This window comes from Diaphorina citri, unplaced genomic scaffold, assembly GCF_000475195.1.
Source record: "Diaphorina citri unplaced genomic scaffold, Diaci psyllid genome assembly version 1.1 scaffold1995, whole genome shotgun sequence".
Classification (NCBI taxonomy): Eukaryota; Metazoa; Arthropoda; class Insecta; order Hemiptera; family Psyllidae; genus Diaphorina; species Diaphorina citri.
Genome location: NW_007379421.1, coordinates 22278 through 42941, shown reverse-complemented (window position 1 = coordinate 42941; position 20664 = coordinate 22278). Strand labels below are relative to the sequence as shown.

The 20664-nt window shown below is 36.8% G+C and overlaps 3 protein-coding genes and 2 long non-coding RNA genes across 5 annotated transcripts; 2 read left to right on the top strand and 3 right to left on the bottom strand.

Annotated features, from left to right (window-relative positions):
• Positions 1 to 791: 791 nt before the first annotated feature.
• LOC103517862 (NECAP-like protein CG9132) lies at positions 792 to 3257 on the top strand. The gene is made up of 3 exons (XM_008482912.2): positions 792 to 1026; positions 1731 to 1921; positions 3039 to 3257. Exons 1-3 carry the CDS (start codon positions 864 to 866, stop codon positions 3255 to 3257), a joined length of 573 nt encoding a protein of 190 aa, XP_008481134.1. The 5' UTR covers positions 792 to 863.
• Positions 3258 to 4696: 1439 nt separating this feature from the next.
• Positions 4697 to 5510, top strand: LOC113470991. The gene is made up of 2 exons (XR_003393860.1): positions 4697 to 4765; positions 4995 to 5510. It is a non-coding gene; the product is annotated as an uncharacterized LOC113470991 (long non-coding RNA).
• LOC113470992 lies at positions 5170 to 6643 on the bottom strand. The gene is made up of 2 exons (XR_003393861.1): positions 6265 to 6643; positions 5170 to 5897 (listed from the first exon to the last, which is right to left on the bottom strand). It is a non-coding gene; the product is annotated as an uncharacterized LOC113470992 (long non-coding RNA).
• Positions 6644 to 10188: 3545 nt separating this feature from the next.
• On the bottom strand, positions 10189 to 15841 carry LOC103517861 (G2/mitotic-specific cyclin-B2-like). The gene is made up of 6 exons (XM_026829814.1): positions 15827 to 15841; positions 15534 to 15632; positions 14524 to 14788; positions 11942 to 12216; positions 10787 to 10905; positions 10189 to 10240 (listed from the first exon to the last, which is right to left on the bottom strand). The coding sequence occupies exons 1-6, from the start codon at positions 15839 to 15841 to the stop codon at positions 10189 to 10191; spliced, it is 825 nt and encodes a 274-aa protein (XP_026685615.1).
• A 203-nt stretch (positions 15842 to 16044) lies between these two features.
• Positions 16045 to 20353, bottom strand: LOC103517860. The gene is made up of 6 exons (XM_017447606.2): positions 19933 to 20353; positions 19377 to 19594; positions 19174 to 19198; positions 17736 to 17854; positions 16456 to 16600; positions 16045 to 16243 (listed from the first exon to the last, which is right to left on the bottom strand). The coding sequence occupies exons 1-6, from the start codon at positions 19963 to 19965 to the stop codon at positions 16121 to 16123; spliced, it is 663 nt and encodes a 220-aa protein (XP_017303095.1). The 5' UTR covers positions 19966 to 20353; the 3' UTR covers positions 16045 to 16120.
• Between the last annotated feature and the right edge of the window lie 311 nt (positions 20354 to 20664).

The following is a 20664-nucleotide window of genomic DNA, read 5'->3' as shown; positions in this document are numbered from 1 at the left end:
ACCTGTCAGGTCTACCTGATAGTGTGTGTGCTCATCAGGTGTCAGGTAACCTGTCAGGTCTACCTGATAGTGTGTGTGCTCATCAGGTGTCAGGTAACCTGTCAGGTCTACCTGATAGTGTGTGTGCTCATCAGGTGTCAGGTAACCTGTCAGGTCTACCTGATAGTGTGTGTGCTCATCAGGTGTCAGGTAACCTGTCAGGTCTACCTGATAGTGTGTGTGCTCATCAGGTGTCAGGTAACCTGTCAGGTCTACCTGATAGTGTGTGTGCTCATCAGGTGTCAGGTAACCTGATCAGGTCTACCTGATAGTGAGTGGCTGACTTACCCCACGCCACTACCTATAGCAGGGAAAACTGTGTGGGAAACTTTCACCAGGCACTTTCTCACACATATTTTTCCTTGTCTGAATCAGTGCCGTGGGGTGCTTTTTTTCAAGAATAGATTTGAATTTTACTTAGGTACTTGATGTGTGCATCACTGAAGTCAAGCAAACTTATTCATGTGTGGTATTTGAATAGGTGCCCGTCTGAGACACGTGCTGCTGTCCATTTCAGGGAGTACTCGGCCTTGTGAAGACAAAGATCTGTATTTTTTCTTCTTAAAAGCTACCTCACACTTTTATGGTCGGTTTTACCACATAGAGTTTCCAGTCAGTCCAGAGTTTAAGAAATACTGGCCTGCGTAAGTCAAATGGGTGACGTCAAAGAAAACCCTTGCCATTGTGTCAACTCTCATCATTGTCATTATTATTATTTCATCGAAAACAGTCTAAGTAATAGGTATTTTGAGTTGACTTTTCGATTGTCTTCATTTTCCAGAGCGGCTGATTGGAATCTCCAGGAACCTCAATGGACAGGCAGAATGAGGCTGGTCACCAAAGATAAAGAGTGTATATTGAAATTGGAAGATCGGAACTCAGGAGAACTGTTTGCACAATGTCCTATTGATACTTACCCTGGTGTCGCTATCGAAACTGTCAGCGACTCTTCAAGATACTTTGTCCTCAGAATAAAAGATGACAGTGGTAAGATTTACATAACTACTTACTCAACCAGCAGTGGCGTGCTGCGATAGTACTATCAAAGTACCTACTATCGAAGCGCTCCGCTCGTGAATGCTCATGTTTCCAGTGCAGTTAAGCAGTGTTACACGTGGTTGGTATCCAGATGGGTGACGAGCTAGGTCACCCATCAAGTGCTGCTGACTTTTACCGGCCCCACTCAGGCTGGGTGAGGTTAGGTGGGTAGCTTGTCACCGAATGGATTATAAAATCCCCTTCAATAAAATACCTTAGCAGTTATACAGTGAAGTTAAACTTGTTATAAGTCGCGGGTTCTAAGCCTTAGGTTTGTTTTTCCCTTTAGGATTAGTTACATATGCCTACAAGACGAGCTAAAGGGCTAAAGTCGGCTAAACCAAGACTTTTCACATCTGCTGACTTTTACCGGCCCCACTCAGGCTGGGTGAGGTTAGGTGGGTAGCTTGTCACCGAATGGATTATAAAATCCCCTTCAATAAATACCTTAGCAGTTATACAGTGAAGTTAAACTTGTTATAAGTCGCGGGTTCTGAGCCTTAGGTTTGTTTTTCCCTTTAGGAGTAGTTATGCCTACAAGACGAGCTAAAGGGCTAAAGTCGGCTAAACCAAGACTTTTCACATCTTTTCTAAATGATCTACTATAATAACAGGTCTCTAAAATTCAACCCCACCATTCTCTTGATTTCCAGGGAGACAAGCATTCATAGGTTTAGGATTTTCAGATCGGTCTGACAGTTTTGATTTGAACGTGGCTCTTCAAGATCATTTCAAATGGCTCAAGAAGACAGAAGAAATCGAGAAGGAAAAAGAAGAACCCAAACAAGAACTAGATCTTAAATTTAAAGAGGGAGAAACTATTAAGATAAATATGAAAATCACGGTAAGTACCTATACGTTAGGACTTGGTAGGTTTTATTAGTTTTATTGCTATTTTTTGATACCTAACTATAACTACCGAGGTCTTAAGCATCCTCCGGAAATCGAAGGTTCGTTCTCAGCTTAGGTTTGTTTTTCCCTTTAGGAGTAGTTATGCCTACAAGACGAGCTAAAGGGCTAAAGTCGGCTAAACCAAGACTTTTCACATCTTTTCTAAATGATCTACTATAATAACAGGTCTCTAAAATTCAACCCCACCATTCTCTTGATTTCCAGGGAGACAAGCATTCATAGGTTTAGGATTTTCAGATCGGTCTGACAGTTTTGATTTGAACGTGGCTCTTCAAGATCATTTCAAATGGCTCAAGAAGACAGAAGAAATCGAGAAGGAAAAAGAAGAACCCAAACAAGAACTAGATCTTAAATTTAAAGAGGGAGAAACTATTAAGATAAATATGAAAATCACGGTAAGTACCTATACGTTAGGACTTGGTAGGTTTTATTGTTATTTTTTGATACCTAACTATAACTACCGAGGTCTTAAGCGTCCTCCGGAAATCGAAGATTCGTTCTCGGAACGGCTGGCTTTCTCCTACCCTGTTGTTACAGTTCCCTCTATCGAACCTACTCTTCAAAATAATATTAGGTAATCCAAATTAAGTTGCCTATCCTATGTTCTAACATAAATGTTCTTTTAATAGCGCCTTAGGCTTTTTTTTCAAGTTGGCCAGCGATCTTTCTTTGTCTCGTCAGTTTTGTGATCTTTATCTAAAGTAAAAATCCCAAATCTCGGGGAACACAGTTTGAGTCGTTCTCGGAACGGCTGGCTTTCTCCTATCCTGTCCTCCTTCTCTTCGATTTCGGAACGATAAGACCTCCGTTGTTACAGTTCCCTCTATCGAACCTACTCTTCAAAATAATAATAGGTAATCCAAATTAAGTTGCCTATCCTATGTTCTTTTAATAGCGCCTTAGGCTTTTTTTTGTAAGTTGGCCAGCGATCTTTATTTGTCTCGTCAGTTTTGTGATCTTTATCTAAAGTAAAAATCCCAAATCTCGCGGAACACAGTTTGAGTACCCACTGCTTTATAGTTTACACCTATGCTATGGTCTCTTTACAGAAAAAGGACGGTGCCGATGGCCAAGGCAAAGCTAAAACTCGTCCAACAAGCACAGGGGGTCTGTTGCCTCCCCCTCCTGGCTCTGGCATGTCCAAGATATCTCCTCCACCTGCCCCCTCTCAGAACTCATCCCCCATACATCAAGTGAACGCCAATGCTAATAACTGGGGTGACTTTACAAGTGCTGCTCCTGCCCCAGCTCCTCAGCCTTCTAGGTAAGTTAGAAGTTTACTCAAGTTGTTATTGTTGTTGTAGCAGCTTTAGCTATATCCGAAAGGTGATGACAAAATAGAGAAAATATCTCTTTTATCAGCCATACACCAGGGTGATGGTCTCTCTAGCCATGTTTAATTGGCTCGTCCTGAACCGCAGTCAACCATCTCAAGGACTTGTGCTTGTTCTTTTCAAGCAGAGAGAACCCTTTGAAACCATCAGCTAGCTAGGCTGGTTAGGGTTAGCTGTTCTTCTCCCTGTTTTTTATAGTTGCACAGCCAGACGCTAGGTCTACTCTCTGTTTAACGTCCCCTAGTTAGACAATAACATTTCTGACAACCAACCTCAGTGGTGTAGTGTGTTAGCACGGTGGGCTTAGAATATGGAGGTTTTTGGTTCAAGTCCAAGTCAAGTCATCAAATTTAGCTAAATGTAATGACTGGGGAACGATATTTGTGACAAGCATTTAAGTATGCTTAATACGATTAACAAAAATGACATAATAGTCAATCTCAAGCATTAGATAACAACACACAATTAAAAATTCCTTTAATAACACAATTAAAAATTCCTTTAATAATACAATTGAAAATTCCTTCTTACAAAAAAGAGGTTTTGGGGAGCATTTCGTTCAACTTGCCTTGGCATTCCAACTCAAATCCCAACTGGGTTCAATTCTAAATTTAAACTACCCACCATTCAATACTATTTTTTATGATTTCATCTTTATATTATATTTGTAAATTTTTTGAATCAGAATTACCTCGCTAGTATGGGGGAAAATGATTTTGTCTATTGTTTTCAATAGAGGGAATTTCATTTCGAAGAACTGGATTGTGTCTTGCTTGGCTAAAAGTTCCAGTTGGGGTAGTAACTCCTTCTCTATGTGTGGGTAAGACTAGGTTGGAAACTTGCCTGAGGACATCATCACAATAAATAATTTATTTGTAATGTTAATCTTTCTTTCAACACAAAACAGTTGGAGAATGTAAGCTCTCTTATATTTTATCATAGCAACATAACCCCCATAAACGTTTTCCAAATACACCTATGGGGGAAAATGATTTTGTCTATTGTTTTCAATAGAGGGAATTTCATTTCGAAGAACTGGATTGTGTCTTGCTTGGCTAAAAGTTCTAGCTGGGGTAGTAACTCCCCCTCTATGTGTGTACAGGACTAGGTTGGAAACTTGCCTGAGGACATCATCACAATAAATATTTTATTTGTAATGTTAATCTTTCCTCTCAACTCAAAACAGTTGGAGAATGTTAAGCTCTCTTATATTTTGTCATAGCAACATAACCCCCATAAACGTTTTCCAAATACACGTTAGAGATTTAACTTTCCAAGTAATTATTACCAGACAATGGGGTGATGAGTGGAATTAGCACTCATTACAGTAGCTGAATTATTCCCAGGTACTTTCGGCATAGGGCTGAAAAGCCCCTTTACTAAACAGTAGGAGCAATAGAAATTATAAATTTGTTTTACCTTTATTTTTGGGTTTCCAAAAGGTTCCCTCTAAATTTTATTTTTGTTTTGAACTGTTGAATCTTAAATTAGAATATCATTTTCGTAGACATTCCTAAAAATTATCTTAGTGGATATTTTGTTGGATAATCTATTATTTGTGCTATTTCATCAACTCAATCTCTTCTCCCGCTATACATGTTAATTTCTTTCCCAAAACTAAATTTTTCCAATTAGGTATTGGTAAAATTTGTTTTACACTGTTTCCAAAAGGTTCCCTCTAAATTTTATTTTTGTTTTGAACTGTTGAATCTTAAATTAGAATATCATTTTCGTAGACATTCCTAAAATTCATCTTAGTGGATATTTTGTTGGATAATCTATTATTTGTGCTCTTTCATCAACTCAATCTCTTCTCCCGCTATACATTTTAATTTCTTTCCCAAAACTGAATTTTTCCAGTTATTGGTAAAATTTGTTTTACATATATTTTATAGTTGATAGTTTGATGAATATTGTATTTGTAGATTTTAAAATTTATTTAAGTGATATAAATATATTGCCACAGTTATAGAGTTCACTTAGGCTCATAAGTATTATTAGGATTAATTTTAAGCTAATACAGGGTGTCAAAAACACGATATTTCGAAGAATTCCCCATATCCGTCATGTTTTACTACTTATTCTATGAACATTAAAATCTTGGTCCATACTCTTGCTAATAACTAATGGACAGTCAGCTCTGTTGTCAAGTAGGAGACATTCTGGACATGGAAATTAATATCTCCCATCTTTGTAACAACTATGGATGAAGTTTTCATTCTTTTGACTTTTGATCAACTTGAAATTTCATTTCTGACGGGAAAAGTAGAAATGTTTGCATTTGCATTTAAGTGAAAATATAGGACAGACTTCATAAAACGCGACACCCTGTATGCTAATGCACACACACTCTTGAACAACTATTACTTTTAAGAACGTCAATAGTAAAAATCATAGCAGTCAACCCAAGTCACAACGTTTATCCCAGAAAACTCTCTTCCTTAGGTAGGGCATCAAAATATCATTAAACAAAAAATAATTATAATAAAGTAAAAAGTTCCATTTATTATTTCATTCCCCTTTTATGCTGTTCATTCTTCATACCTCGAAAGGGGAAGAACACTATTTTTTTACCTAAAATCATAGCAGTCAACCCAAGTCACAACGTTTATCCCAGAAAACTCTCTTCCTTAGGTAGGACATCAAAATATCATTGAACAAAAAATAATTATAATAATAATAATAAAGTAAAAAGTTCTATTTATTATTTCATTCCCCTTTTATGCTGTTCATTCTTCATACATCAAAATCATAGCAGTCAACCCAAGTCACAACGTTTATCCCAGAAAACTCTCTTCCTTAGGTAGGACATCAAAATATCATTGAACAAAAATAATTATAATAATAATAATAAAGTGAAAAGTTCTATTTATTATTTCATTCCCCTTTTATGCTGTTCATTCTTCATACCTCAAAAAGGGGAAAAACACTATTTTTTTACCCATGTTTTCAACAGAATAGTAACAGTGACTATTTTCCTGATATTTAACTGAGTGTGTAATTTATTTGAGCAATAGGCAACGTGTGTGCACGTAGGTATTTTGTTGTAGAAATTATTTTTAATATAATCATTATTCTCCTTGTTATTCCTTTGAAAATTGTTTATACTTTAAGATTGCATATTTACCATTTTATTTCAATACCAATATTATATTATCATCCATCATTATACATTGAATTGTTTTAGAATCCCAACAAAGTATGCTTACTTTTTTTTTTTTTCTTTCGTTGCCGTTATTTTAGCAAAGAAGTTCTCCATCTATTTTCACTTGCTGTTGTCAAAATAACCATTGAAAATTATTACTTATGTAGCTTGCAATGTGCATCTTCATTTGTCAACCTGTAAGTATATTTTGCTAGGATAGTTAAACGTGTTCTTAAAACAAAATAAAGGAACAAAATTTCATCGAGGAAAAAAAAAAAAACGGTTTTAAAAAAACAGTTCGTTCGGGTGGGTATATTTTGTATTGTTTTTCGTTTTATAAAATTAAAAGGAGAGAAAAAAAAAATAGAAAGTAATAAACCAGGCTAAATTAAACTTACAGTTCTAGAGTTTCTTTGCTGTACTACTACAGAACTTGAGCTAAGCTTAAAAACTATATAGAATACACAAAACCTAATGAGGTATACAAAATAAACGAAAAATAATAACGGAAATATTTACAAATAAGGAGAGAAGAGAGAAAAAAAATAATAGAAAGTAATAAATCAGGCTAAATTAAACTTACAGTTCTAGAGTTTCTTTGCTGTACTACTACAGAACTCGAGCTAAGCTTAAAAACTAAACAGAATACACAAAACCTAATGAGGTATACAAAAATAAACGAAAAATAATAACGGGGAAATATTTACAAATAAGGAGAGAGGAGTAACGATTTGATTCTATTGGAAATGAATATTAATAAAATTTAATAATTTTGTTGCGTAAAAATGGATCATAGGGATAAGTGGGACGGTCAAACTTTCTTGACTTGGCGGGGCGGAGCGCTACCGCGCTGCTTAATAACAACTTCAAGAAAGAAAACCCACTTTACTTACCCGATATTTTGTGAGAATATAAGCCAAAGAGAATATAAGGTCGGACTTTTTCGTGAAAAAATATTTCGGAATTACCTATTATAATTTTCTCAATGTGGTCATACAAAAAGTAGACAAAAAACCCCTTTTCAATTAAAATAAAATAAAAATGGAAAGTAAAATTAGCCAACACTCGTAGTTGACTCGACCCCAAGAAACCCCTCTCAATTAAAATAAAATAAAATACATTGATGTATTTGATATCGAAAACATTGGGCGAAAACTTAACTTACAAGTTAGTAAAATTATTGTATTTAAAAAACACGGGAGCGAGAAAGCTCGTATCAAATTCTTCAAAAAATGATCATGGATCAAAATACTGTATAGGATTTGTGACTTAACCAAGTTGGTTCGCCTTGGCTCGTTCTGCTAGCGATCGGATGGCTGTCGAAGGAGAAGTGAGTTCAGGACTGACAGATACACGGCAATTGCCTGACTTGGAGTACTTGTCTTTGATAGCCTGTGATAAAAAGAGCAGATGTGTCGTCAGATATAAGCTATGATTGTTCTACATAACGTAGACATGAACTCTAAATAATCCCCAATGTAACTTGTGAATTGTGGTTGGTCTCCCAATATAACTTGTGAATTGTGGTTGGTCTCCCAATAGAACTCTGAATATTCCCCAATGTAACTTGTACTGCAGAAGGGCCCTACAGGACCTCCGAAAGCCCGATAAGCGCCACAATTTAATGGGAAAATTCCCCTAACATTTTTCCCCAAACTTCATCTAAATTGGACAAACAATTCGATTAGGGTGAAATACTCGTGAACAAACGAAGGAAGAAAAATCGTGGAATAAAAATTAATACATTCCGATAAAATTCATGACTTGACTTGGACTCGGACCCTCCAAATCTGAAAGTCCACCGCGCAAACCACTACACCACTGACACTAAGGTTGCAAGGAGAAGTTCTGCACAATATATTTGCCTTTTGGTTCTCCTTATCAAGTTAAAAGGAATTTAGCTAAACATGGGGAGTGACTAGCGGCGACAACACATTGAGACCATCAGTTCCCTCGTTCTCGGAACGGCTGGCTTTCTCCTATCCTGTCCTCCTTCTCTTCGATTTCGGAACGATAAGACCTCCGTTGTTACAGTTCCCTCAATCGAACCTACTCTTCAAAATAATAATAGGTATCCTATGTTCTTTTGATAGCGCCTCAGGCTTTTTTTTTAAGTTGGCCAGCGATCTTTCGCGACTCTTCAAGATACTTTGTCCTCAGAATAAAAGATGACAGTGGTAAGATTTACATAACTACTTACTCAACCAGCAGTGGCGTGCTACGATAGTACTATCAAAGTACCTACTATCGAAGCGCTCCGCTGGTGAATGCTCATGTTTCCAGTGCAGTTAAGCAGTGTTACACGTGGTTGGTATCCAGATGGGTGACGAGCTGGGTCACCCATCAAGTGCTGCTGACTTTTACCGGCCCCACTCAGGCTGGGTGAGGTTGGTTGGGTAGCTTGTCACCGAATGGATTATAAAATCCCCTTCAATAAAATACCTTAGCAGTTATACAGTGAAGTTAAACTTGTTATAAGTCGCGGGTTCTGAGCCTTAGGTTTAAGAGAGCTGGAACTTGAGAATTAAATTTCAATTAGGTAAGCAGTATTCACCTACTTCTTGTATGCAAATTAAAACAGTGATACTTACACATTAGCTAATAATACCTATAGACCTAATTTTGTTCCAGTAACTTGTTTAAGAAACATGGTTTGTTTAGGCCTGGTTTAACGGTAAAGAAGTCTTTTTTGAGATTGAAAAAATATTTAGATGATTAACCTATCCTGAACCATAGTTAATGTTAAAATGTGACTAATATAAAGATGAAAGTTGGGCTCAAGGAGCTAACTTGTTTAAGAAACATGGTTTGTTTAGGCCTAGTTTAACGGTAAAGAAGTCTTTTTTGAGATTGAAAAAATATTTAGATGATTAACCTATCCTGAACCATAGGTAATGTTAAAATGTGACTAATATAAAGATGAAAGTTGGGCTCAAGGAGCTGTGGAATCAGTTCTAACTTGTTTAAGAAACATGGTTTGTTTAGGCCTAGTTTAACGGTAAAGAAGTCTTTTTTGAGATTGAAAAAATATTTAGATGATTAATCTATCTTGAACCATAGGTAATGTTAAAATGTGACTAATATAAAGATGAAAGTTGGGCTCAAGGAGTTGTGGAATCAGTTGTACCTACAAAGTATGGGAGCACTTTGAGTTGGTTTGTATTGCTGGAAAGTTTGTAATAAAGTAACACAGATAGTTAACACCCAAATACCACACATTCAAACACCAATACATTGAACACTTAAGTGTTTACCTCCTAACAGCATTACTAGTGGATAGTGTTCTTTTAATGGTAGGGTTACTAGAATGCCTAGAACAAATAAATAAAGGAATATAAATATTGGAGATTGAAGAAATGCATGGTTGGTTAACAGAGTAAGGCTAGATTAGATATACTGCCATGTGGGAATAATGCTCTTTCTTCTTAAAGATCTATTCTATTCTATTATGGGACTGGTTGCTCCTCTCCCAAGAGAGTATGCAATTAATGATGCAACCTCTGTAGATCTATTGTGACCAGTATTTTTTCCCCTGCCCGAGCTGCTATCCCTCGGCCTTGATGGAACCTAGAAGTACCCTCACTGGTAACTGGTATATTTCAACCTCCCCAGTTTCTCTGAAATTCACCTGCAGCACCTCTAAGTCCGTATACTCAGGTTTATTCCAGAGAAAAGCTGTGAGTTTATATACTATGCCATTAAGAGGATACCAAGAGGTGCCTAGGTATTACTAGTGGATAGTGTTCTTTTAATGGTAGGGTTACTAGAATGCCTAGAACAAATGAATAAAGGAATATAAATATTGGAGATTGAAGAAATGCATGGTTGGTTAACAGAGTAAGGCTAGATTATATATACCTACTGCCATGTGGGAATAATGCTCTTTCTTAAAGATCTATTCTATTCTATTATGGGACTGGTTGCTCCTCTCCCAAAAGAGTATGCAATTAATGCTGCAACCTCTGTAGATCTGTGACCAGTATTTATTCCTCTGCCTGAGCTGCTATCCCAAGGTAGGAGAAGTTCTGCACAATATATTTGCCTTTTGGTTCTCCTTATCAAGTTAAAAGGAATTTAGCTAAACATGGGGAGTGACTAGCGGCAACAACACATTGAGACCATCAGTTCCCGATAGACCACTAAAAGTCAACGTTGCGCGTGGTTGGTTGCTGCCCCACATCGGGTGAGATTGTTATGAGGAGGCGGTTAGGTAGTCGCATGATGTGTTAAAAACCTCGTCCCTAAAAACTTGGCAGTCATTCAGTGACGCTTAACACCTATCTAACAAACATTAATAAAATGAAAACTTTGAACTTACACATGTGCTAGGTAGACGGCAGCAGCTGCTATTCTGGAGGGACGTTCATGTACAAGAGAGTAATCGTTGAGTGCGAGCTCTATGAAATATTTGCTATAGATGTGACAGAACTTTCCAGCCTGCAAAATCACACAACAAGAAATGAAATATATAGGGAAAATGACCTAATAGTCACCTCCGAGCATTTGAAAACAACAACAGAAATGAAATATTAGTCATATTCAAACTAAGAGAATAGGCCGTTTAAAAAGCTCGAAAATGTTCAGTTTTCTCAGTAGGTACTTTGGTTTTTGACCCAAGGCGCTCAAACTTTGCTTTCCAGCCTGCAAAATCACACAACAAGAAATGAAATATATAGGGAAAATGACCTAATAGTCACCTCCGAGCATTTGAAAACAACAATAGAAATGAAATATTGGTCATATTTAAACTAAGAGAATAGGCCGTTTAGAAAGCTCGAAAATGTTCAGTTTTCTCAGTAGGTACTTTAGTTTTTGACCCAAGGCGCTTTGTAGAGAGGTTTTTTAAAGAAAAACAGATCAAAAGTCTCCTTGAAACGAAGTCCTTCAACTTGGTCGCTATTCGGCCTAGAATTTGCGCTGTTCAGGCACAAGTTTAAAATAAATTTTATGTAGCTCAATAAATGTAATGCCTTCATATGGACTCAAAAACCAACGAGATCAAGTCTACCGTGCTAACTACTACACAAATGAGGTTAGTTTGGGGACTATTTCTTCAGGCACAAGTTTAAAATAAATTTTATGTAGCTCAATAAATGTAATGCCTTCATATGGACTCAAAAACCAACGAGATCAAGTCTACAGTGCTAACTACTACACAAATGAGGTTAGTTTGGGGACTATTTCGTTCAAAAACTAACCTCAGTGGTGTAGTGTGTTAGCACGGTGGGCTTAGAATATGGAGGTTTTTGGTTCAAGTCCAAGTCAAGTCATCAAATTTATCTAGATGTAATGACTGGGGAACGATATTTGTGACAAGCATTTAAGTATGCTTAATACAATTAACAAAAATGACATAATAGTCAATCTCAAGCATTAGATAACAACAACACACAATTAAAAATTCCTTTAATAACACAATTGAAAATTCCTTCCTACAAAAAAGAGGTTTTGGGGAGCATTTCGTTCAACTTGCCTTGGCGACTTTGGAGAATCGTCTTAGGAACGCCAACGGGTGGGGTCGGCTGAAATCAAAACCCAGCTTCTGAATGATGAGAACCTCCATAATGAGAATGTCCTTCACTTTGACGTAGTTTTCAGTCATGGAGGCGAATTCTGTGACGTCTGGCATTTGAATTTCCTCGTACTTGGAAGCCAGGAACATGGCTGCCACTCCGACACACTGGAGATTGGACTTGGTCACTGCAGGCTCGAGCTGGAGAAGGAAACGGAGAGAGAAACAATTGAACATTTATTTCATAAAATAAACATGACAATGCATGTTAACGGCTGGCAGTTAATGCATGTTTTGTCTGGCTGGGGGAAGTTTCTACAAATTTACATACTTACTGGACTTCAACACGATTGGAATTTCGTATGAAAATCAGGGTGTCTACCAAAATGGAAAAACTACATACTTACTGGACTTCAACACGATTGGAATTTCGTATGAAAATCAGGGTGTCTACCAAAATGGAAAAACAAAATTCCCTGACTTTCCTCGGTTTTCCAGTCCATTTTTTTCCAAATTTCCAGTCTACTTTTTCAAGATTTTCCACCCTATTCCCACTACGTCACAACAGATTTTTTTTTTCTTCTTCAAGCAATGTTCCCAAGCCTGTTCAACATTAATTCTCCAATCTTTTTTCATCCCACTAGGGTAAGGGCTTAAGTACTCCATTTGCACATGAAATAACTGCGCCGTGTTTCCACTTCTGTTCTGCAAAGCCATGATGAACGCAAGTTAGATCTACTAAAATCACAATAAAATGAAAATCGGAAAGTAAAAAAACAACTGATTCGAAAATCTCAGAACAAAATTAAAACATTCAAGTTTGGGGTCTAAAATTTCTTGTGTCCAACGAAGCTGCTGTCATTTCTGGAATACTGGAAGCTGGGAGTTATACGGCCGAAAACTTGAGGAAAATATTGGTCAAGAATCACTAAGTACGCAACTGTTTACTGTTTGATGAGTTTCGACAACTTTGAAAGGAATTTACAGTCTTTTGGACAATAATTTCACTTCAAATCGAGCTTTTCTTCAACTTTTTTCAGTTTGTTACGTTTAACGAGCTATTTAATTACTTGATTTTAAGCTCAATGCTTTTTTCAGTTTTCTCTGCTTCTTGTTCGAATTCGACTTGTTCTTGTTTTCGTTTTGAAAATTTTTTGTAACGGTATGATCAGCTGATTTGAATTTGGCATTTTCATTTCTCTTTGGATTACTCAAATCCAAAGCACACGAACCCTGCGAGGTATGTTCAGGAATTGGCAACGCCGCATTGTTTGTTTTGATTTTTGAAAATGTGTTCTTTTTTTGAATATTTGAAGTTTGAAGACTTTGAAGTTCTGAACTTTTGAGCTTTGGGATTATCTTTGGATTATTCTTTATCAAGCCGATTTATACCTACAAGCCTTTTAAGAGTTATTGAACAATTAATCATGGCACATAGGAAATAAAGGCTATCTCTCTCAAGGGTAACTGTGCTTTCAAGTCTTCTTATTTCCACACCCTTCACAATGGCTCCCAGTGATCATAGAATGCCAAGGGTTTATAAAGAGGGAGCCAAGATCTTGAAAGAAGTCATGTTATCCAAACGAGGTTTGAAGGATGTCATATATTCTAATAGGAATAAGGTGAGTGTAACTTATCAGTATCACCAAAGTTTTACCTCATACTAAGTCCTCAGCGTCATGATAATCTTCTGTTTGATGGTATTCATAACAAGAGCAAGATATAGGTCATTTTAGCCAGAACCTCAAATATCACATTGTTCCTCAGGTTGGGGGAAAAGGTCTCATGATCCTGATTCAGGGAAAAGAATATAAATTTGTTTTACCTTTATTTTTGGGTTTCCAAAAGGTTCCCTCTAAATTTTATTTTTGTTTTGAACTGTTGAATCTTAAATTAGAATATCATTTTCGTAGACATTCCTAAAATTCATCTTAGTGGATATTTTGTTGGATAATCTATTATTTGTGCTCTTTCATCAACTCAATCTCTTCTCCCGCTATACATTTTAATTTCTTTCCCAAAACTGAATTTTTCCAGTTATTGGTAAAATTTGTTTTACATATATTTTATAGTTGATAGTTTGATGAATATTGTATTTGTAGATTTTAAAATTTATTTAAGTGATATAAATATATTGCCACAGTTATAGAGTTCACTTAGGCTCATAAGTATTATTAGGATTAATTTTAAGCTAATACAGGGTGTCAAAAACACGATATTTCGAAGGTGAGAGAATTCCCCATATCCGTCATGTTTTACTACTTATTCTATGAACATTAAAATCTTGGTCCATACTCTTGCTAATAACTAATGGACAGTCAACTCTGTTGTCAACTAGGAGACATTCTGGACATGAAAATTAATATCTCCCATCTTTGTAACAACTATGGATGAAGTTTTCATTCTTTTGATCAACTGGAAATTTCATTTCTGACGGGATAAGCAGAAATGTTTGCATTTGCATTTAAGTGAAAATATAGGAATCTGGTAAGTACATACAAGTATTAAACTTTTAATACTTGTATGTTCTACATCAATTCAGCTTTCTTTAAGGTGTGCCTGTGAACCTACCTGGAGATAGTCTTCCTGGATGGTGTACCGTTTCTCCAGATCGAACAGATAGTTGTAAATGTCCTTGACATAGTCTCCCAACAGGAATGGATCTCCAACATCGCTCAGGTCTACATCTTCCTCGAGGGATACGTTGTTCAAATCTTGTTCACACTTGGCGAGGTCTAGAGAGGCGACTTTGTTGTTCTCCAGTTGAGAGCACAGGATGGAGGCTGTCGAGTCATTTCGGACAAGTCTCTGAAAAGGACATACGTAATTATTAGAGTTTACATATTATAAGGACCAATGAACCTATGGTTGGAACAGATTCTGTTATTATTATTACTATTTATTTCTTTTTCCAAGGAAGGAAGAGTTGAGCTCTGTACTGAATCTCTTCTTCTTCTTTTTTCGTCTAGAGAGGCGACTTTGTTGTTCTCCAGTTGAGAGCACAGGATGGAGGCTGTCGAGTCATTTCGGACAAGTCTCTGAAAAGGACATGAGTAATTATTAGAGTTTACATATTATAAGGACCAATGAATCTACGGTTGGAACAGATTCTGTTATTATTATTATTTATTTCTTTTTCCAAGGAAGGAAGAGTTGAGCTCTATACTGAATCTCTTCTTCTTCTTTTTTCCTTTAACTACCTATTCATTTTTTCTTCCACCAAAGAATGGAGGGCCATAGTTTGAAGGTGAAAAACACCAAACTGTTCTGTTCTATGATATATTTTGATGGTAAATCCTCAATTACAAAGTATATAAGTACCTAGTAGGTCTGTACACTTGAGTGGACTAGGGTTGTAATTAAGACCTGAGGCTAACTACCATAAATCCTCAATTATAAAGTATATAAGTACCTAGTAGGTCTGTACACTTGAGTGGACTAGGGTTGTAATTAGGACCTGAGGCTAACTAGTAGGTCTGTACACTTGAGTGGACTAGGGTTGTAATTAGGACCTGAGGCTAACTACCGAAGAAAAACTATTCTTTTCACTTACTTTTGACACTGTTGTCTGTCTGGTGGGAGCTTTGAGAGTTGGTGGTTTTTGAGCAACAACTGCTTTGATGTGGTCATACAAAAAGTAGACAAAAAACCCCTTTTCAATTAAAATAAAATAAAAATGGAAAGTAAAATTAGCCAACACTCGTAGTTGACTCGACCCCAGGAAACCCCTCTCAATTAAAATAAAATAAAACATATGGATGTATTTGATATCGAAAACATAGGGCGAAAACTAAACTTACAAGTTAGTAAAATTATTGTATTTAAAAAACACGGGAGCGAGAAAGCTCGTATCAAATTCATGTGGTCATACAAAAAGTAGACAAAAAACCCCTTTTCAATTAAAATAAAATAAAAATGGAAAGTAAAATTAGCCAACACTCGTAGTTCACTCGACCCCAGGAAACCCCTCTCGATTAAAATAAAATAAAATTGATGTATTTGATATCGAAAACATTGGGCAAAAAACTTAACTTACAAGTTAGTAAAATTATTGTATTTAAAAAACACGGGAGCGAGAAAGCTCGTATCAAATTCTTCAAAAAATGATCATGGATCAAAATACTGTATAGGATTTGTGACTTAACCAAGTTGGTTCGCCTTGGCTCGTTCTGCTAGCGATCGGATGGCTGTCGAAGGAGAAGTGAGTTCAGGACTGACAGATACACGGCAATTGCCTGATTTGGAGTACTTGTCTTTGATAGCCTGTGACAAAAAGAGCAGATGTGTCGTCAGATATAAGCTATGATTGTTCTGCATAACGTAGACATGAACTCTAAATATTCCCCAATGTAACTTGTGAATTGTGGTTGGTCTCCAAATTTAACTCTGAATATTCCCCCTCGGAAAAATTGATTAATCGAAAGAAAAAAAAATCCGAGCCCTACAAGGTAGATACGATAGTCAGTTATACTCACCCTATATTTAGGAGTTTTCTCATCAGCATTTGCCAGTAGGGCGAGTGCTAGTTTCTCCACGACAGGCATGATATCTTCCTCTGTATATCGGGTGTAATGGATCATCGTGCGAGACCAGAACTTGCTCATGTCAGTCTTGTTGGCACTGAAAATATAGAAGGGATTTATGCGTGTGATCTTAACTTACATATGTCCTCAATAGAGCTTACCTTATACCCTCACTAAAAAGGAATTTAGCTAAAAATGGGAGTGAAAACCACACCAGTAGCTTACCGGATCATCGTGCGAGACCAGAACTTGCTCATGTCAGTCTTGTTGGCACTGAAAATATAGAAGGGATTTCAGTGTGTGATCTTAACTTATGTCCTCAATAGAGCTTACCTTATACCCTCACTAAAAAGGAAATTAGCTAAAAATGGGAGTGAAAACCACACCAGTAGCTTACCTACTAACGTACTTAAGCTAAAGAAAAGGAATTTAATCTCTTGGAGGGTTTCAGCAGTCATGGATCATCGTGCGAGACCAGAACTTGCTCATGTCAGTCTTGTTGGCACTGAAAATATAGAAGGGATTTCAGTGTGTGATCTTAACTTACATATGTCCTCAATAGAGCTTACCTTATACAGTTATACCCTCACTAAAAAGGAATTTGGCTAAAAATGGGAGTGAAAACCACACCAGTAGCTTACCTACTTAGGCTAAAGAAAAGGAATTTAATCTCTTGGAGGGTTTCAGCAGTCAATGTATATCGGGTGTAATGGATCATCGTGCGAGACCAGAACTTGCTCATGTCAGTCTTGTTGGCACTGAAAATATAGAAGGGATTTATGTGTGTGATCTTAACTTATGTCCTCAATAGAGCTTACCTTATACCCTCACTAAAAAGGAATTTAGCTAAAAATGGGAGTGAAAACCACACCAGTAGCTTACCTAGTTAAGTTAAAGAAAAGGAATTTAATCTCTTGGAGGGTTTGAGCAGTCATTATCTGCACAATATATTTGCCTTTTGGTTCTCCTTATCAAGTTAAAAGGAATTTAGCTAAACATGGGGAATGACTAGCGGCGACAACACATTGCGAGCATCAGTTCCTGATAGACCACTGAAAGTCAACGTTACGCGTGGTTGGTTGCTGCCCCACATCGGGTGAGATTGTTATGAGGTGGTTAGGTTGTTGCATGACATGTTAAAACCCCCGTCCCTAAAAACTTGGCAGTCATTCAATGATGCTTAACACCTACCCATCTAACAAACATTAATATAATGAAAACTTTGAACTTACACATGTGCTAGGTAGACGGCAGCAGCTGCTATTCTGGAGGGACGTTCATGTACAAGAGAGTAATCGTTGAGTGCGAGCTCTATGAAATATTTGCTATAGATGTGACAGAACTTTCCAGCCTGCAAAATCACACAACAAGAAATGAAATATATAGGGAAAATGACCCACTAGTCACCTCTGAGCATTTGAAAACAACAACAGAAATGAAATATTGGTCATATTTAAGAGAATAGGCCGTTTAAAAAGCTCGAAAATGTTCAGTTTTCTCAGTACTTTATTTTTCGACCCAAGGCGCTCAAACTTTGTAGAGATTTTTTAAAAAATACATTCAAAAGTCTCCTTGAACCGAAGTTGAAGGAATGTACGGTTTGGTCGCTATTCGGCCTAGAATTTGCGTTGTTCAGGGCACAAGTTTAAAATAAATTTTATGTAGCTCGATTGCTCAATGAATGTAATGCCTTCATATGGACTCAAAAACCAACGAGATCAAGTCTACGGTGCTAATTACTACACAAATGAGGTTAGTTTGGGGACTATTTTCTATCCCAAGGCCTTGATGGAACCTAGAAGTACCCTCACTGGTATATTTCAACCTCCCCAGTTTCTCTAAAATTCACCTGTAGCACCTAAGAGTCTGCACACTCAGGTTTATTCCAGAGAAAAGCTGTGAGTCCATATACTATCCCATTAAAAGGATACCAAGAGGTGTCATTTAGGCCAGAGAGCTAGTTCAGGGCCCCTAAATCATAGGGGTCTGATGAGGGATATTCAGGTACATCATTATGTCGTTGTACCCTACTTCCTGAGACAGACTTGACCATAGTCCCTTTCAGGTACCCTTAAAAGAGTCAGTGTTATTGTCTGTGGCTTGACAGGGCTGGTTTTGTCTGTTTTACGTCCTCCAGCAAGACAGAAAAAAGATTCTTATAAAGATATATTAATGAGTATTGCTTAAAATGCCCAGTAATAAGAGTAGCAACATTTTTTCCTTTAAATACAACAGACCTGTAATGTTTATTTCATTTCTTAGATGTTCTATTACTAGTGGATAGTGTTCTTTTAATGGTAGGGTTACTAGAATGCCTAGAACAAATGAATAAAGGAATATAAATATTGGAGATTGAACAAATGCATGGTTGGTTAACAGAGTAAGGCTAGATTAGATATACTGCCATGTGGGAATAATGCTCTTTCTTAAAGATCTATTCTATTCTATAATGGGACTGGTTGCTCCTCTCCCAAGAGAGTATGCAATTAATGCTGCAACCTCTGTAGATCTACTGTGACCAGTATTTATTCCCCTGCCCGAGCTGCTATCCCCCGGCCTTGATGGAATCTAGAAGTACCCTCACTGGTATATTTCAACCTCCCCAGTTTTTCTGAAATTCACCTGCAGCACCTCTAAGTCCGTATACTCAGGTTTATTCTAGAGAAAAGCTGTGAGTTTATATATGAATTTTGTGCTGAAACAAAAAAGAGTTAGGTACCTATTTAAGTATCTGTACTAGAAAGAACCATGATTGATTTTGAAACCATTTGACCTAAAAGGTCACATTGTAAGAACTTGAGTATTCAATATGTTTGAAGTTATTAAAGAGGGATAAAGGAAAAATAGATGCCAAGGCAATGAGCATACAATACCTGATGGTGTTCTTGAGCACAGGTTGTAAGGGTGCTGATGGTTTTTTGAAGTCACTGACTGATGCTTTCTTGTCCGGCAAACAATTGGCATTTACTATACCTAGTACACTTCTGGTAGGTATTTTGGAAACATTTGTGGCAATGTTCTTCCCAGGTAGAATGTTTTCATTTCCAGGTGCAATGTTCTTTTGCTTCAACATTCTCAGATTTCTCTCCACCTGTTAAACAATATTTCCAATAATTAGTCAGACCTAGGGATAAATGAACAATCTAGACATTAAAAACTAAAACATATTCCCTAATACTTCTTCACCAAATCACCACTCCCTTGTCATGGTAGGTCAAACCCTTGGTAATGTGAGTTGCCTGTAATGCACTAAATTCTTAAATACCTTAACCTTGAAAGTCATAGATAGGTTATCAATTAACCAATTACCTGTGTCTTTGTTCTGCCCAACAATCTTATGTTTGTAGCTACAAGTTTCAAACCAAACAAGTAACAATCTTGCTCTACAAAACATGGGTAATGTGAGAACCTATCCAAGTCATTTCTTACCTGGGTGTTTCCACTTCTGTTCTGCAAAGCCATGATGAACGCAAGTTAGATCTACTAAAATCACAATAAAATGAAAATCGGAAAGTAAAAAACAACTGATTCGAAAATCTCAGAACAAAATTAAAATATTCAAGTTTGGGGTCTAAAATTTCTTGTGTCCAACGAAGCTGCTGTCATTTCTGGAATTATGGAATACCTACTGGAAGCTGGGAGTTATACGGCCGAAAACTTGAGGAAAATATTGGTCAAGAATCACTAAGTACGCAACTGTTTGATGAGTTTCGACAACTTTGAATGGAATTAACAGTCTTTTGGACAGTAATTTCACTTCAAAATTTCAAATCGAGCTTTTCTAAAGCAATTTAGCAACTTTTTTCAGTTTTTTCTGCTTCTTGTTCGACTTGTTGTCTTGTTCACTTGTTCACTTGTTCAGCTTGTTCTTGTTTTCGTTTTGAAAATTATTTGTAACGGCATGATCAGCTGATTTGAATATGGCATTTTAATTTCTCTTTGGATTACTCAAATCAAAGCACACGAACCCTGCGACTCCTGCGAGGTATGTCAAGTGAAATTGGCAACGCCGCATTGTTTGTTTTGATTTTTGAAATTTGAAAATGTGTTTTTTCTTTTTTGAAGATTTGATTTGAGCTTTGAGCTTTGGGATTATCTTTATCTTTGGATTATTCTTTATCTAACCGATTTACTCTAAAATTCACCTGTAGCACCTCTAAA

Coding starts and splice junctions, on each gene's coding strand:
- LOC103517862 (XM_008482912.2), top strand. CDS start 864: ATGAGGCTGGTCACCAAAGATAAAGAGTGTATATTGAAATTGGAAGAT. Junction 1,027..1,730: donor CAGAATAAAAGATGACAGTG/GTAAGATTTACA, acceptor CTTGATTTCCAG/GGAGACAAGCATTCATAGGT. Junction 1,922..3,038: donor AGATAAATATGAAAATCACG/GTAAGTACCTAT, acceptor GTCTCTTTACAG/AAAAAGGACGGTGCCGATGG.
- LOC103517861 (XM_026829814.1), bottom strand. Junction 12,217..14,523: donor ACAGGCACACCTTAAAGAAA/GCTGAATTGATG, acceptor TTATGAAATAAA/TGTTCAATTGTTTCTCTCTC. Junction 10,241..10,786: donor GCCGTCTACCTAGCACATGT/GTAAGTTCAAAG, acceptor CATTTGTTCTAG/GCATTCTAGTAACCCTACCA.
- LOC103517860 (XM_017447606.2), bottom strand. CDS start 19,965: ATGGCTTTGCAGAACAGAAGTGGAAACACCCAG. Junction 19,199..19,376: donor GTGCTCAAGAACACCATCAG/GTATTGTATGCT, acceptor TTTTTGTTTCAG/CACAAAATTCATATATAAAC. Junction 16,244..16,455: donor AGAAAACTCCTAAATATAGG/GTGAGTATAACT, acceptor TTTTTGTCACAG/GCTATCAAAGACAAGTACTC.